General features: G+C 39.5%; 1 protein-coding gene across 1 annotated transcript; it reads right to left on the reverse strand.

Moving 5' to 3' along the window:
* Window positions 1–4,667: 4,667 nt before the first annotated feature.
* ncstn (nicastrin) lies at window positions 4,668–16,711 on the reverse strand. The gene is made up of 17 exons (XM_061797110.1): window positions 16,558–16,711; window positions 15,324–15,425; window positions 15,126–15,249; window positions 14,716–14,837; window positions 12,265–12,410; window positions 12,033–12,177; window positions 11,846–11,958; window positions 10,827–10,979; window positions 10,642–10,746; window positions 9,515–9,592; window positions 9,266–9,435; window positions 7,984–8,086; window positions 7,810–7,908; window positions 7,611–7,698; window positions 6,044–6,207; window positions 5,756–5,971; window positions 4,668–5,487 (listed from the first exon to the last, which is right to left on the reverse strand). The coding sequence occupies exons 1-17, from the start codon at window positions 16,613–16,615 to the stop codon at window positions 5,365–5,367; spliced, it is 2,109 nt and encodes a 702-aa protein (XP_061653094.1). The 5' UTR covers window positions 16,616–16,711; the 3' UTR covers window positions 4,668–5,364.
* Between the last annotated feature and the right edge of the window lie 2 nt (window positions 16,712–16,713).

Genomic DNA, 16,713 nt, shown 5'->3' on the forward strand with positions numbered 1-16,713 from the left:
TTTCATCAACTGGAATTTTTTAAAATGTACAAATTACAGCTTTACTATACCTTTTTCAGTGTAAGCTGGTCTAGTGTATTTTTTAATTCAAATATGCAAATTAAAAGAAAAATTAGACGGACCCTGCTGTTATTTCATACAATCAGTAAAAATTGCTGCTTCTACATTGAAAGATAAGTCCGTAAATCTCAACAATCCATGAGCTTGTGCCTGTTTTATTACCTCCAAGGAAGTTTTCATTGGCTTGGATTTGTTTGCAACTGCCTGCCTTTCAAACGACACCCAGGCTACAGAAATCCCTCCATTTAGATTTGGTAGCAACTTAAATAAAATGGCAATTACCTCAACCTTTATAGGGATTACAAAAATAAAATTTAAAATTTTTTAAAAAAAATAAATAATTTTAGGCGACAAAAAAGGCATTACATGTAAACGCAACATATCCCGAAAAAAATCTAATATATATTGCATTAAAACGTTAAACATACTAAATTAAAAGATAAAGTGTAATTAAAAACAAAAAAACTGCATAAAAATCTCAAACATATTGCATACAAATGTCAAACCTACTACGTTACAACGCAAACCAAAGCACAAAGCTTATGTAAAAATGTAAAACAGTTCACAAAAACGTGTTAAAATGTGAAATTTAAGTTAAAAAAAGAAAGCATATTGCATAAAAATGTGGAACATACCACACTAAACTCATTTTTAAAAAAATGTATACAAACAAACTATTAAGTAAAAATATTTCTAATAAAATTAAATAAAAATGTAAAACATAAAACAACCAGAAATCGTACTAAGTGTGAAACAAACACATTATCAAAAATTTTAAACATAGCAAGTTAAACTATGTAAAAATGTCAAAATGAAAAAAAAATTACATAAAAATACCAAGCATAGTGCGTAAAAACTAAAACATTTTGAAAAAACAAACCACTTAAAAACTTAAAAATATATATATTTGTACAAACAAAACATTGTTACAAACAAAATTGTCAAAAATATCACATTATATCATAAACATTGCATACAACATATGTACGGCAACATATTGCTTAAAATGTTAAACACTGTTTCAATGTCAAACGAGTAAAAAAAAAAGCAAAACATTACATAAAAACGCAAAACAAAAATAATGTTAAAAAAGAACGTTAAGTCATGCAAAAACACAACATACTGCATAAAAACGTCAACCATAACATACTGCTTTAAAATGTAAAATAATTAAAAATAAATTTTATAAGCATTACGTAAAATAAGTAAAAACGTAGGCAATTTAACATATGCAAAAACATTCTGCTGGTGGCAGCAATAGGCTCCCTTTCAGGTGCTTCTAAATGACAATTAAACATTTTTGCCTTGAAGTCTTTCTATCAAGAAAATGTAACTCAAGTCATAAAATGTGGAATACTGCATTGTGGAATTTGGGAGTCGAGCCTACAACTGGAGGCATTTTACAGTTAGTTATTCGACCAAAACACATACATGTTGGGAGGCCACCCTTTTAACTTTTTACGGCTGTTTCCAGGCATTTTGGCAGTAAAGTGTTAAGAGTGGAGGCACAGTTGAGATAACAGGGTTTAAAAATAAAAAATAAATAAGTGTACTGTAGGTCTTTTGTGGTGATAGGACAATGGGCCGCACACCACGAAATGTTTGCTCCCCTCCCCGCTAAATGAATGACTTCCACGGCCAAACTGTCCTCCGGCGTCGGCCCAATTTTGACTTCACCCTCCCAGTCATTGCCGCTTCATTCCCGGCTAAAAAGGTCGAGGCTTACGTGGCTCTACGCGGACGAGGACAACAATGAGTCTCCTCAAGTTGCTTGGCCATGGTTGGAACAAGACGAGGAAAAAAAAAAAACGAGAGAGAGAGAGAAAAAAAAGAAAAGAGCCGACCATCGCGTCCTCTCCACCATTGTTTGAGACCATCCACGACGAAGCTAACCTGCCCCTTTTCTCCTTTCTCTCCTCTTCTAAAAGCTTTTCCATCAACCCCGCGCCACCGCCGCTCACAGCACGCTCACGCGACCCCAACACTCGCGTTTGAAGACATTTGAAACCTAAAACGAGTACTTACTTATGGCAGAATGTCCATGCAGCTATTTGTCTCACTTTCCACTTTCTTTCCGCTTGGCCGTGGAAGCCCCCCCCCACCACCACCACCAACCTTACCCCGCCCATCACTGCCTGCCCGCTGGGAAGTGGGGCGGAAGAGGCGGGGCAAGGCTCCGTGTTTAAACATCAACTGGATAACGTCTGGGATTTAAAAAAAATAAAAAAAAAATAAATAAAATAAATAAATAAATAAATAAATAAATAAATAAATAAATAAATAAATAAATAAATAAATACATACATACATACATACATACATACATAAAAACTCACATCCATTTGAACAACTATTCAACCTTTTTTGTTGAATTAGATTCAGCACAAAATGTAGACTCAAAAAGGAAATAAAACTGTTGCTATTGTCAATGTCAATTTAAACATTAAAATACAATGTACATGGAAAAAAATTACACGAAAGCTATTTTTACAATTATATATGTATTTGTTAACATTATTACAAATATATGTACACATTTTAACAATTTATGTGTCTCAAAATTAGAAATAGACTGGCACCGATTACTAGTAATTATGGGTGGCAGATATAAATAAAGAGCACCTCAAAGTTTTCTACAGCAAAAAAAAAAACATTTCCCAAATTTAATCCATCCATTCGCTGTAACGCTTATCGTCACGAGAGTGACAGGTGTGCTGGAGGCGATCACAACTGACTAACCATTCACACCTGCAGACAAATCAGAATCAGAATCTTCGATTAACTGACCATGCATACTCTTGGAATGTGGAAAGAAACTGGAATTCCTGAGGGAAAAAAACACACACAGGCACAGGGAGAACATGCAAACACCACACAGGAAGGCCAGAGCCTCCATTTGAACTCACGACCTCTGAACTGTGAGGCAGACGTGCTAACAGTCAGCTACTGTGCTGCCGCCAAAATTTCAACATAACTGAAATGTTAACCTTTTATTTGTCTTCTTTCAATTTACGGGGAGCTCCCAGGGTCAACACTTAGCAGCCGCCTTCAAAAAAGTTTCATCAATAGCTCCCTGAAATGTATCCAGTTTTAAAGTGATTTCTTATCTGTCATTGGATTTAACAAAAAGGCCAATGCCGGCATGCGTCATTCGTCAAAGCCGAATATCGGTGCTGATAATCAGTCGATCCATATTTATTGTCTTAAAATATTTGTCTTTTTATTGGACTTTGTGATTAGCACGCCTCACGGCTCTGAGTTTAGGGGTTCAAATTTGGGCGTTGGTCTTCTCGTGTTTATGTGCCTTTTCTGCGGGTACTCCAATTTCCTCCACCATTCCAGACGTGCTTCTTAGGTTTATTAATTTAAATGGACCATATGCACGGCAACACATTGAGCATTTCAGCCAACACTGCGATGAGCCGCTATGTTCAGCGTCAACTTGGCTTTGAGTTTCAATACGTTTTAGATGTTGTTTGCCTGGCCACCGTACCCCAAACGGGGAAGTGTATTGTCCATAAATTCATAAGTCCATAAGCTTATTGTCCATAAGTGTAAATGTGAGTGTGAATGGTTGTTTGCACCCCGCAATTGTCTGGCAACTCATGCACGACTATAATGTAATAAAATGTAGAATTAAAATGAAATAAAACTGTTGCTATTGCTAATGTAAATTTGATAATTTTTCTCAGCAATTGTTCGTTTGATAAAACTTTTTTATTTTGACAAACGTGTATTTTATTGGTTACAAATTTATACATATTTCTAAAAGAAAAAAAAAAAAAAGCTTTATCATCTCTAATTTTCCTACCACTAAATGTAGACTTAAAAATGGAAAAAAAACTTGCATTTGTTAAGGTAAAATACATTTAAAAAATTAAATTTTATTATAAAACTATTTTTAAAAGAATGTGGATTTATTAAACTTACTACAGATTCATACGCATGTGGAACTATTATCTCAAAACATGTTTGACTAGATTGACCACAAAATGTAAAAGTAAAAATGCAATGAAAATGTTTAAAAAATTAAACAAATTTAAGGCAGAAATTGATTATAAAATGAAGAATGCTACATATTTACAGTATTACAGTGACTACAAAATTCGTAAGCATTGAACAAATTTTTTTATTTAAAAACGTGTCATAAGATTTACCATGAAATTTAGGATTAAAAATTAAATACAACAGTTCCTAATTTTAATATAAATGAAATTGAAAAATTTAAATTTAAAGATAAAGAGCAAAATATTGTAAATTTTTACATGTAAAATATGGTACTTAAACTGTTACACGTTCATATATTTTAAAAACTTTGATTCACCTTTAAATATAGAATTAAAAATGAATACTTGCTATTGTGAATGTAAATTTCATTAAAAAAAACATTGAATGCAGCAAATTTTATATTGACCAGTCTTTTCAAATAACCAAAATATATATTTTTACATTACAAAAATAGTATAGGTACATTAGAGTTGTATAGAACATTATATATATTCTCTATTAAATGTCTATAGAACATTAAAATATGGTATATTGGGTGTAGGGAACATTAAATAGGCACCATTAGAGTAATAGAGTACAAAATAAATAAATAATAATAATCACTTTTTGTTTGTATACTTTATTGAAGACAGTACAAAGTGTAAAAGCAGTGTTTATTTCCTCATCAAGGCATCACGGAAGGTCAAAGATTCCCCCCGTGGACGTCAACAATTTTGAAATTATGATTGTACGACCAAAGAACAAGTCCAACCCAAAAGAAAGCAAGCAGTGCAAAACACATTGTTGTAGAATAAGTGCTGACTTTTAATCTACAATGCCACTCTTTTGTTCAATGTGACTCAAGAAAAAAAGTGGTTTCTTAAGGTTGTAGATAATTACATTTATTTACAACAAAGATTACAGTATTGCACACGACAATATTCTGACTCTCTCTCTCTCTCGCGCGCACACACACACACACACACACACACTTTATCATTGCTCGTGTATCCACAATAAACTGTAGAACACACTCGAATACATACTTGCATTACTCGTACGAACCAAAATAAAAAGCAAGAACATTAATTTAAAAGAAATATGAACATAATTTTCCAAGGCCTGCTGCTGGTACCTGACCAGACATTTTTGGGACCCCCACGTGCCGCCATTTTGAGGTTTAAAACAACCTTCAAGAGGCGCGTGTACTTGCTTGTGTGTTTTGGATTGAAGCCTCATGGTCCGGGTCCGCAGGCGGGTATGTTGTTGTAGTAGTAGTAGTAGTAGTAGTAGTCGTAGTAGTCGTGGTACTTGTGATCAGTAGGTGGCGTTGGTGGGCTCCCTCTGCGTACTGAACAGGATGTCGGCCTTGGAGCTAAGCACGTAGATGAGCAGCAGGGAGGTGAGCAGCACGCCCACGCCCACGCCCAGAGTCACCATCTAGTTGGTGGGAAAAGGAGTTAAGTCGTCTTTTTGCCATATGTAAAGGAAAAATAACTTTCAAAAATGTTCCCTTACCATATAATACTACATTTTGATCATAAGTGACAAGCAAGCAACCATTAAATATGGGATGACTATGGTACAAGAGGACTAGAGAACATTAATTATGCTGCTTTAGAGTTGTATAAAACATAGTTCAATGAATATAGACCATAAAATATGATAACAATATGGTACAATACAGGTGTATATAATATGTTCATACCTCCAGCTCGTGACTAGCCACCAGGAAGATACGGCCCTTGATAGTCTTCCAGCGAGACTCTGTCCAGGTGGAGTAGTCGATGGAGGTGAACTCTCGCAGAGGGTCAAAGGCGGGCGACAGTGCCTTGGAGAGGTGCACTGTGGAACGGACACAATAGCCCTCCCTCTCGGTCGCGTTCGGCGGCATCGCACCTTGAACCCACATGTACGTGTACATCTGATAAAAGGAGCAATGCTTGTAACATTTTTTGACCAGAGGGGGGCGCTCATCGCTAAGACGGCCACTCACGTGCTTGCTCTCTGTATCGCTCTCGTCCGTCCGCTGGTTCTGGCAGTCCTGCTGGGTGACGTTGACCACGCTGCCCGTCAGGTTGGCCAGCAGGTGCTGTACCAGGTGCGTGGGCTCACTTGACTGCTGCGCCACGCCCACGTAGAAGTTTATGGCTGTGTCTTCTGCAGCACGTAACGCAAGCACCGTTTCAAGTAGACTGCCAACATCCTCCAATTGTTTACGACGATATACCGTATTCCCTCAACTAGTGAGTTATATGCTCAACTAGTTTTTTGGGTTTTTTTTTAAGGCAAGACATTTATTACAAAGTTCTTTATTGGCACTAATGTGTTGTTATGATAATCTAAAACTATATTCAGTGCTGTATGTCCTCAAATAGTGAGATTATATGCTCAACTGCAGGGAGTAATAAGTGTTTATTAAAGGTAAGGCATTTATCAGAGAAGGTCTTTATTGGCACTAATGCATTTTAAGGTACTATTGCCTACGTGAGTTTATTTTTAACTATGGGGAGTGAATGGTGGATTTAAAGTAAGGCCTTTATTAGCGGGGAGGGTGGTCTTTATTCGCACAAATGCATTTTTCTGATACAATGTTCTAAAAGAATAGATAGTCCATTACCTCAAATAGAGTCTGGCGGTCAATATTTAACTACAAAGAGTGACTGGTGTTTATTAGAAGTAAGGCACTTCTTAGAGAGGAGGCCTTTATTTGCACAAATGCCTGTTCATGACAATATTACAAAATAATAAATATAGCAGTAGTGGCCAGGGGTGTTTATTTGCTTAACTGCTTGGCGCAATTAAGTGTTTATTTAAAAAATAAAGCCTTTATTAGCGACGAGGCCTTACTTTACACAAATGTATTTTTATGACAATATTGTAAAATAAAAACCGTCTTTTTTAAAAATAATGTCTGTGTGTGTTTATTTGCTCAGCTGCAGGGAAGAAATTGTGTTTATCAAATGTAAAACATTAAGTTGCATTAGCGAAAAGGACTTTATCGGCACAGCTGTTTTTTATTTTTATCCAGCCGCTTATCCTCACAAGGGTCACGGGAGTGCTGGAGCCCATCCCAGCTATCATCGGGCAGGAGGCGGGGTACACCCTGAACCGGTTGCCAGCCAATCGCAGGGCACATAGAAACAACCAACCATTCGCACTCACATTCACACCTACGGGCAATTTAGAGTCGTCAATTAACCTACCACACATGTCTTTGGGATCGACACAAAATTGGATAGATATGTCCATCATGACACAACGCACGAAAGTCTCAAGTCAGCCATTTTGGGTGAATTCCAGGACTTAACTTTGACGGGCTTTGATTAGGGAATTTGCCCACATGGGCCCCAAATGGAAGCAGGCATACTAGACGATGAGTAACACTTTTCTTGCCGGCGTCATCTAATGTGGGCGGAGCACTACGTCAAAGTTTAATGATCATTTCCTGGATTTCTCCAGTTCATTGCTGCTTGCAGGTTTCATTTGCAGATTAGTACTGTTAAAAAATAAAATCAATAAATAAATAACATTAAAAAGTATTTAATGATATCCCAACTCACTCAGGTGGCCTGCGAGGTCAGCGGGAACCATCTGCTGCATCCAGCTGTTGTTTGACTGGATGAGGAAAGAGTAAAGCATCTGGCTCACCTGAGGGAGAGAAATCCAGCACAGACATTGCTTACAAACCCATCAACTCATTTGCACCAGACAAAGCACAACACGATTAAAGGAAACACTCATATAATGGACCAATCTTACTATTTGGGCGTCGGCGTTGATGCCACTCAGCTGGGATTGGTTCCCTCCCGCCTGCTTGTACAAAGCTCGAGCAACCACGGTGGACACCTCGGCCAGAGCCTTCCAAGATACACACAACCTTCACTACAACCACAACGTGACATTTGGCGCTCTTCTGACGCCACTGAGGCAGACCTTGGCTGTGTCGGTGACAAATTGCAGCTGCTCCTCTTCGGTCATGTTCTGCGGATACGTCACGCTCAGGTATTCTGCATTATCGTACATGCTCTCATAGAACCTGCATAAGAGATATGCATTTTAAGGAAAGCAGACTTTTTAATGGCTTGTATACAAATTGTTTTGTGTCTGGAATGCCTTTCCACCAATCAAGTGTAAAATTAAACAACCAAATAAATATTTAATCTGCCTATTTCTGAAAATAACTGCGTAAGAGCCCTTCTGCCCCACAGTCACGTTAACAGTAGGGATCATTTACATAATCACCCCCACACTAGGTTTTTCCGCTCATGACATTATCCAGAGACACTTTCAAGCTACTACACCGTTCGAAACACTATCATGCAGAGGAAAACCCACATCTGCTGCAATAAAGTCAGTGCCAAAAGGTAAGCAGAGCTGCATTGCGCTTTGTTTTAGTCACAACATACGAACACTAATTCGAGTCATCTTCTGATAAGTGGCACATATTTGACTGCTCAGTGAAGTTGTCGACACAGCGACAGTTGCCACATACACATAGTGTAGCACATATATGTCGAACTCAGGCCGGCGGGCCAAAACTGGCCTGCAATATAATTATATTTGGCCCACGAGACCATATCAAATGTGTGTTAGAGCTGGCACGCCAATATAGAGCGCATGCACTGGCAAGTGCCCCCCCCCCCCCCCCCCTTTTCTGTTGCAGTCATGAGCAACCATGCTACCAGTGTCCTAAGGCAAATTTACACTTCTCTTTCCCAAAAATGCTCACACGAAAGATGGAAAACAGGAGCTTCCAAGCAAGACACTGATAGCCCGAACTGCTACCCGGGCGCTTCAGCTGCCCCCTGCTCCAGTGTGTTCCACTCACAAGTGTGTGTGTGTTCACTGTGATGGGTAAAATGCAGAGAACAAATTTCGTTCTTTTTGGTAGCCCCCCGCCCCCTCCCCGCTCTGGGATTTGCTTCTCCAAGTAGATGCCGTTCTATTGCCCAAGGCTCAGGCTCCCGGTCGTTATGGTAACAAAAGCCAGATTTACCGTTGGCCCAGTATTATATGGGGCAGGGTGTCCAGTCGCTCACTTGCATGAGCCCCGGGCAATCAAAATGGCTAATTTCAGTGATACAAGAAACGCTGGTAAAATATGCTAGAATTCTTGATCCTCAGCAAAACAGATTGGAACTGTTATACATTGTGAGCAAAATGCATAATAAGTCTCCTTTAAACTCACAAAAGACTCCCCAAACTACTTGTTCACCTGTTGCTGAATTCCGACTGGTGGTCCTCGATGACGACGCCCGGGATGGGGCGTGAGCGTAGGAAGCGCTGGAAGGACGAGGGCGGCAGCGGCTGCGAGAAGGCAGGCTCACTCGCCGAGACATTTAAAGTCCCAACGGCAGACTGTACGTTCTCCACCAGCGTCTTCACCTGGCACACCAAGACAGAAGGATAACCAGGGAGGTCTTAACGGGAAAAACGTTGAGCCAGGAAGGGAAATTGGACAAACCTCTTCGTCGACGCTGATGTTCCGCCTTGAGACGGGATCAGAGTGGAGCCACAGTCGGGAGTCGGCACGCAGGCCCACCTGGATGCAACAAAATCAAATGAGTTGACTTTTTGGTCTAACCCTAACGGTTGAAAACAACTGAATACAGGATTAATAACTAATTAACATATGTGGTCCAGGAATGTTAAAATACAGCAAAACCTTGCATTAACAGTCTCAGTGCCAAAAGACTCCGGGTTTAAAGGATAAAATCCACATTAATGGAAGTGGCCAGCTGGAACTCAAAACTAGCGAGCAAAGTCTGTTAGCTCCAGAATTGGTTGCTGTCATTTACTGCTGCAATCAACAGAGACTGGCATTCAGGAAATAGCTGCTGTTATTTACTTGAGCCCTCATCGTGTACACACCTGAATCGTGTCGCGAACATTTTATACTGATTTTGGTACGGTATACAGTATTGCTTTTTGCCAAGCCCTTCAGTGTGGCATCCAATCGGAATGGAGGTGAGAAAAGGAAGCGCACTAGTGACAAATTGGAACTTACAAAGAAGTTGTAGTCAGGAGTTTCCGTGGCCAGAGTATGTGAGGAATACGGCGTGAAAAAAAGAGAGAAATTCATTTTCACCCCACCCCATATACTGGTATGGCCAATGATGAGTAAGGCTTTGTTACCAAGACGATTCTGGTGGACCAATGGGGTGGCTACTCACTACTCAAGCGAGTGCAAATTGTGAAGCGCACACAAGCGCCCACAAAGACAGTGAAAACATTTATTGTATTTTCATTTGTGATGGCAGCAATTTTAGGTATATGCCATTTATCAGATGCTAACACTAATAGTAAAGGCTGGGCATTGTTAAGAACACTTTAACCCAAAATACGGCCACGGTATTCAAAAAAGGTATCCAGAGGACACTTGTAGTTCGCATGTGTAAATGTGCCACTATTCACTGATGAATCGGGGCCATCAGGATGCGATCAATAACAATTTGCCTTGAGTTAATGGCCTCAACTCCCATTGCACCTGTGATCCGTGATCCGGATATGGATAGCCGTATGTTTGGGGGTAATAGCGCCACCTGTTCCTATAGCATTCACCTTAACCCCCAAGTACATGTTCACACACACCTGTCCAACCTCCAGCACAGAGTGAACGTTATCCAGGTCCACCACAAACTGCTCGTTCTCCATGTCATACACCATCCTGGAACTGCCGATATAGTCAAAGGTTTCCTGTGGGTCAATAAAAATTGTGTTACTCTGTGGATTTCAAAGACAAAAAGAAACAAGAAGGCCAATAATAACAGACGGACCCCCTGGAAAAAGGCGTAGAGGATGGTGCGGTTGGGCGGGGCCTCCTGAATGACATTACGGAGGGCATGGGCGGCCGCCAGCAGGGTGATGAAGCCCGAGGCGGCACTCTGTGCTCCGGGAGCAATGTCGAAGAAGAACGATCGGCTGTCCAGCTGCACAGGGGGGAACGAGTCACTGTTACATAACATAAAAGAATCATACGATACGGCAGCCAGGAAAATTTAGAACACAACTTCTCCTGCTGATAATGTCACCGTCTGATGAAAATCATGTACATTATGTAACTTATTTTTTTCATTGTAATCCACAAAACACTGGAGAGGATATGTGTTTTTTCATAAACAAAACAACAAAAATCTGGTTCGTGTGTCAGACAAAAAGTATTTTGTTCATGGTTTTTCATTGGACAGTGACGATATGTTTTATTATATAAAAATGTTCCTTGTGTTTCGAACACACTTGGATAAAATATTTTTTTTTGTTTGTTTTTTAAAGATGTTTTCATTGGACAGCGATGATAAGCATTTAAATTTTCTGCCCCAAAACAAAGAAAATCAACCAAATATAAAAAAGAATAAAAAGAAATGTGGGGGGAGAAATGCATTATTTAATTGGACAGCAACATTTTAACATCCAAATTGATAAAGTTTTCTCTGTGTTTTCAATAAAAACATACGACTGTTTAGTTAAAAAAAAAAAAAAAAAAGGAAATTCATGTTTTTTTTGGTTGGAAAGTGTCAAAATGCATTTTCGTTTTTATCCAAAAATCAGCAATGTTTTCTTCGTATTTCAGATATATTGTTACAAAACAAATTTGGATGGTTGATTTTTATTAAAATGCAAAAATGTATTTTTGTTTTTCCAAACGTACAAAACGAATGTCATCATACTTTGGATTTGGAAATAATACTAAATAATAATAGTAATAATTTGATAGAGATGCATGTGTGAGCTGTTGACGTGTTTTATTAAACCATAGTAATGTAAAGCAGCTCCTGTAATGGAGTCAATAACTCACCCGAGCGGCTGCGATGACAACGCTTTCCCACATCTTGTGTCCTTTGGCCGTGTTGTTGAGCGGCCGGGTGGTGGCCCAAACGTTGAAGTCTCCCAGCGGGTCGCAAACGTACTCTACACAGAAGACAAAGTGTTACGGGAGACTTCGTTGGATACGCTAAACCACAAGTAAACTAAAGTCAAAATACCCGGAGTGATGCCGAAGTTGATGTCATTCCTCCTCATGCAGGTGGCCGTGTTGGTGACGGCCGACATGTGCGAGTAGAGCTGCATAGCGCACAGCGGGTACCGGGGGTCACTGCCGTTCACAACGCGGTTATGGTCCAAATAGCACTGCCAGGGAGGAAACAAAGGAACGCCAAACACGTTTATTTCCGCATTGTCCTCGCTTAGCTGACCGAATGAACAAGCGCCACCTACCTGCCGGATGATGCGCGTGTCATTGTCGTTCTTCAGAGAGAAGATGGGGAAGTCAAACTCCTCGTAAGACAGGCCGTTGCCCCAAGGATTCCACAGGGTCGTGTTGCAATGAGCCAAGGCCGGGTCGTAGCTCTCAGAATACACCCCTGATGGGAATAACATTTATTACATACTGCATGTAAAATGTGTGTTGTTTTTTTTTTGTTTTAAACAGGAAAAAGGGTGGTTTGTCTGTGTTTTGGATAAAAATACCAAAATGGGAGATACAGGTTTTCATCGACTATGTGTGTGTTTTTATGTTTTCAGCATATTTTCGATATATATAGATCTGGATACAGGTTTTCATTGAACAGACACGCAAACACCAAAGGCATGAAAAAGGTGACCCCCAAAAAAAAAAATAATAATTTGGGGGGGGTCTTCAGAGAATTTCAGGGCACATATAAACAAACAACCATTCGCGCACACTTTCCCACCTACGGACAATTTTGAGTCTTCAATTAACCTACCGTGCATGTTTTTGAGATGTGGGAGGAAACCGGAGTACCCGGAGAAAACCCACACAGGCACGGGGATAACATGCAAACACCACACAGGCGGGGCCCGGATTTGAACCCCGGTCCTCAGAACTGTGAGGCAGATCTGCTAACCAGTCTTTCACCGTGCCGACCCAAGTGCATGTTGATTTCAAAATTTAATTTGCCTCATTTCTTTGCTTTTTTTTGTTCTGGCCTCCAACTTGAGCCAGGCCCATCTCCACCAGCATCTGATGCCTGCTTAAAGCTGTGTCACATGAATAGCATCCTCCCCTTTAAGCACTCTCATTCTTGAAAAGAATTGACTAAAATCATTGTCTGTTTCCCTTCATTTTTCACTATTACCAACTTCAAAGGCCAATCCCAAATGCAGCATCCAGGAAAATATTAAGCACAATATTTTTCTGTTTTTATTGGCCATTTCTGAATTTGAAGTTAGTTCATTCTGTGTTGTGACATAATCCTTAACAGCGCTCCGTCGCTTAATAGATTTAACATTAACATCAGTAAACTAATTAGATAATTGTCGCCGCATTTCCTAATTAACACAAAATGTACTAGCGGATCTACTCTTGTCGCCGATGTAACGTGCTTCGAGGTTCCACTTGGGACCACAACCAGGGCAGCACCTCAATGCGAAAGTACAAAAGACCAATGCAACAAATACCACACTGGCTGATCAGATGAGCAAAAATGTTGCTGAAACGTAAGAGTAGCAATAGACGATGTCCGCTCCATAGGTGGGTAGAGTAGCCAAATATTGTACTCAAGTAAGAGTGCTGTTACTCGACAATAATGTGACTCAAGTAAATAGTAGTCCTCCAACAAATTACTTGAGTAAGAGTAAAAAGTACGCAGTGAAATTAGTACTGAGTAAATAGTGAGTAATTTCAGATTATTATTTTTTTTAACCACAGCATGAACATCAATTGAAAAAAATAAATACAATTACAAAATAAAATGTGAATGTACAAATTCTGATGTTGCTGCGTGTATGTGCATAGTCAAAACGACAAAAAAAACCATTGCAATTTACTGCGCGGTGTTTTCTCAAGTTATAAGTGAGCCGAAATAACCACGTTTGGGCAGACAGTGCCAGACAAATACTACAAGGCGACTGATTTGCATGTATGATTGAACAGCCATGTTTTTTCTGTAATAAAAAATAAAATTCTATTTTTTCAGATGAAAAATGGATTTGAATTTTTTAAAAAATGTACATTTGTAGATAAAGATTTTCATTAGACACAGACTATTGGTGTGCTTCTTTATTTAGTAATTTCTTTTAAATCAGACAACAGAAATACTGTATGTTGTCGTCATGTTTTGGATAAAAACATTTGAGAAAAATTTTTCATTTTAATCACAAAACTTTGGACAGTGTTATGATTTTTTTTACATTTTATCCAAGAAAGAACAAATGGCAGTTGTTTTTGTAGTTTTGGATAAAAAAAAGATTCAAAATAAAAGGAAAATAAAATTGAGATACAGATTTTTATTGACTATTTGCGTTTTTTAGAAGCATTTTTTTCTTTCAAGTTTAAGATAAATATGGATTTACGTTTTGAAGATAAATGTTTTTCATTGATGTTGACTACAAAATTAAAACTGAAAAAAATTGATCTGGAAAAAAAAAATATGGAGCTATATGTTTTCATTGGACAGTGACTATATTTACATGTTTTCTTGTTTTGGACAAATACCGATTTGGATAAATGGGGGGGAGGCTTGGAAATATGTGTTTTTCATTGAGCAGTGACCATTTACAGTATTTTCAATGATAATATTGATTTGGATTCAAATGGATTTGGATAAAAACAAAAATTGCCGACAGTTGTTTTCATTGTATTTGTATTTGCACTCAAAACAATGCTAAAATGATTAAAATGTAAAATGCAAAGTGTAGAAAAGGCACCTGAGTTCTCGTTGGGACACGCTGTGTGTGGAGAGACACCCTCCATTGGGTTGGCATTTGGCGCCACGACGGCAACGCCTGCCACCCTGCTGGAGTTGTTTTTCAGCTTCATCATGATGGACCTGATAGACACATCAAAGTCAAGTCAAGTTTATTTGGATAGCCTTGAATAACAAAAGAGCCTCAACGGGCTTCACAGTTTAAAGGGGTCATATGGAAAATTGACTTGTCAATTGCTTATATATAAATAGTTCAGTTACCTGCCCACCCATCAAGTATGAAATTGAACCAACTAAATCTTTTATCTGCATAGTTCTGACTATATGCCTCAGGTCCTACATCTGGATCAGAGGCACCCCCTGCAGGGGCATGATGCCTTGAGAAGGAAAAAAAAAAAAAAAAAACAGTACCCGGTGAACAGCTGGTGTTCCAGGATAACCATATAAGGAGGATGGAGACCCGTGCGCAGCACAAAGTCCAGGTTTTCCTCTGACTCCAGCACGTGGAGCACACCCACATCTCCGGACAAGGAGGCTGGAGGAGGAGGAATTCAGGTATTAACATGCGAATGGCACATGCTCGTCAATTCATACTGTGGCTTTACTCACACTGGCAGCCGATCTGATGTGTGGCGTTAAGCAGTCGCACACACGGGACAGTGTAGTTGAGGTGCAAGTAGATTTTTTTCTCCACTGAAGTACAACCGACACCTACAAGAGGAACACTGTAACTGGAGCACAATACCCTAATAGTACAGTGGCACTGGGCCCGCTATTCGTGGGGTATAAGTCCCGAACCCTGTCACGAATATAAAATCCGCCAGTAATTGACAACCACCCAAAAAGGTTTGTAATAGTCTGTAGATTCCAGAAGATGACAGCAAAGCACTTTTTTTCTATTAGAGAAGGCTTTGGCCTGAATAAATGAAGCGCCTCCCTGAGTTCAACATATTGCCACCAGAAGGCGCCAAAGCAATCATTTCATATTAGAAATGGCTTTGGCCTGTGCACAAAAACAGCAAGAATCACTATACAATAAATCACAGATGTGTCCATCATTTTACAAGCATGACACACATCACAGAAGGGCTGGGCAAGTTACTCGATTCTATTTTAATTTGTTACGGCATTTAAAAAAAATGGATTTTTAGCTGCTTATGTAGTTAAAATGACATTGTTTCCCGTATAACAAGAAAGGAGCCAAGTGGAAGGCAATTACGGAGTTAATCGAGCTGAACATTGTGCTCATACTACTTGGTGCAAAAAAGAGAACTACTCATAACACTACATCAAGGTGAACCAAAGAAAGAAAAAAAAAAACACACCGGTAACGTTGGTTTTCAAGGAATATTTCCACGCCAAACGTATAGGAGCGCTGCATTGGTTAACTACGACTTTACGCACACTTCACAATATTTGTGTGTTACTTTGTGGTGAAGGTACGTAAAATCATACAAATTTTACATTTAATTTGGTCCGAGGGTTCACTTGAGCTCCAAGCGGGTGGAAATCACGAGTAGTCACGCTCGAGCTCAACCGCCCATTGTAAAATCACTAATCCATACTTTCATCACACACACACACACACACACTCTCTTATGTTGCGTTATTAAAAAATCACGAGACGGTAACCGGAGGACCAACTACCTCCGCAATGATAATGTGCAATAAACTGCCATTATAAACACAAGCTCATTGTGAGAAGTCGGCTCACTACTAGCCTAGCGTACACCTAGCTAACTCACAAAGTCCGAACAAGCGATCCGTTTTGTCTCTGAAATCCACCCCAGCCGCAAAAAGCACGACGTGACGCCAAACTAAAGCGCTCCCGGTGCCAACTCACCAATGAAACACAAACAAAGCAGAACGTTAAAAGTCCATTTGTTCGAAAGCGAATCCATCTTCCTGGTTTGAAAGACGACCAACACAACAGGAAGTGGCGACACGAACAACGTCCGTTTTCCGGTGTTTAACTTCTGGTTTGCCACCAGTCACAATA

The sequence above is a fragment of the Phyllopteryx taeniolatus genome, chromosome 14 (genome assembly GCF_024500385.1).
Source record: "Phyllopteryx taeniolatus isolate TA_2022b chromosome 14, UOR_Ptae_1.2, whole genome shotgun sequence".
In the NCBI taxonomy this organism is placed as follows: Eukaryota; Metazoa; Chordata; class Actinopteri; order Syngnathiformes; family Syngnathidae; genus Phyllopteryx; species Phyllopteryx taeniolatus.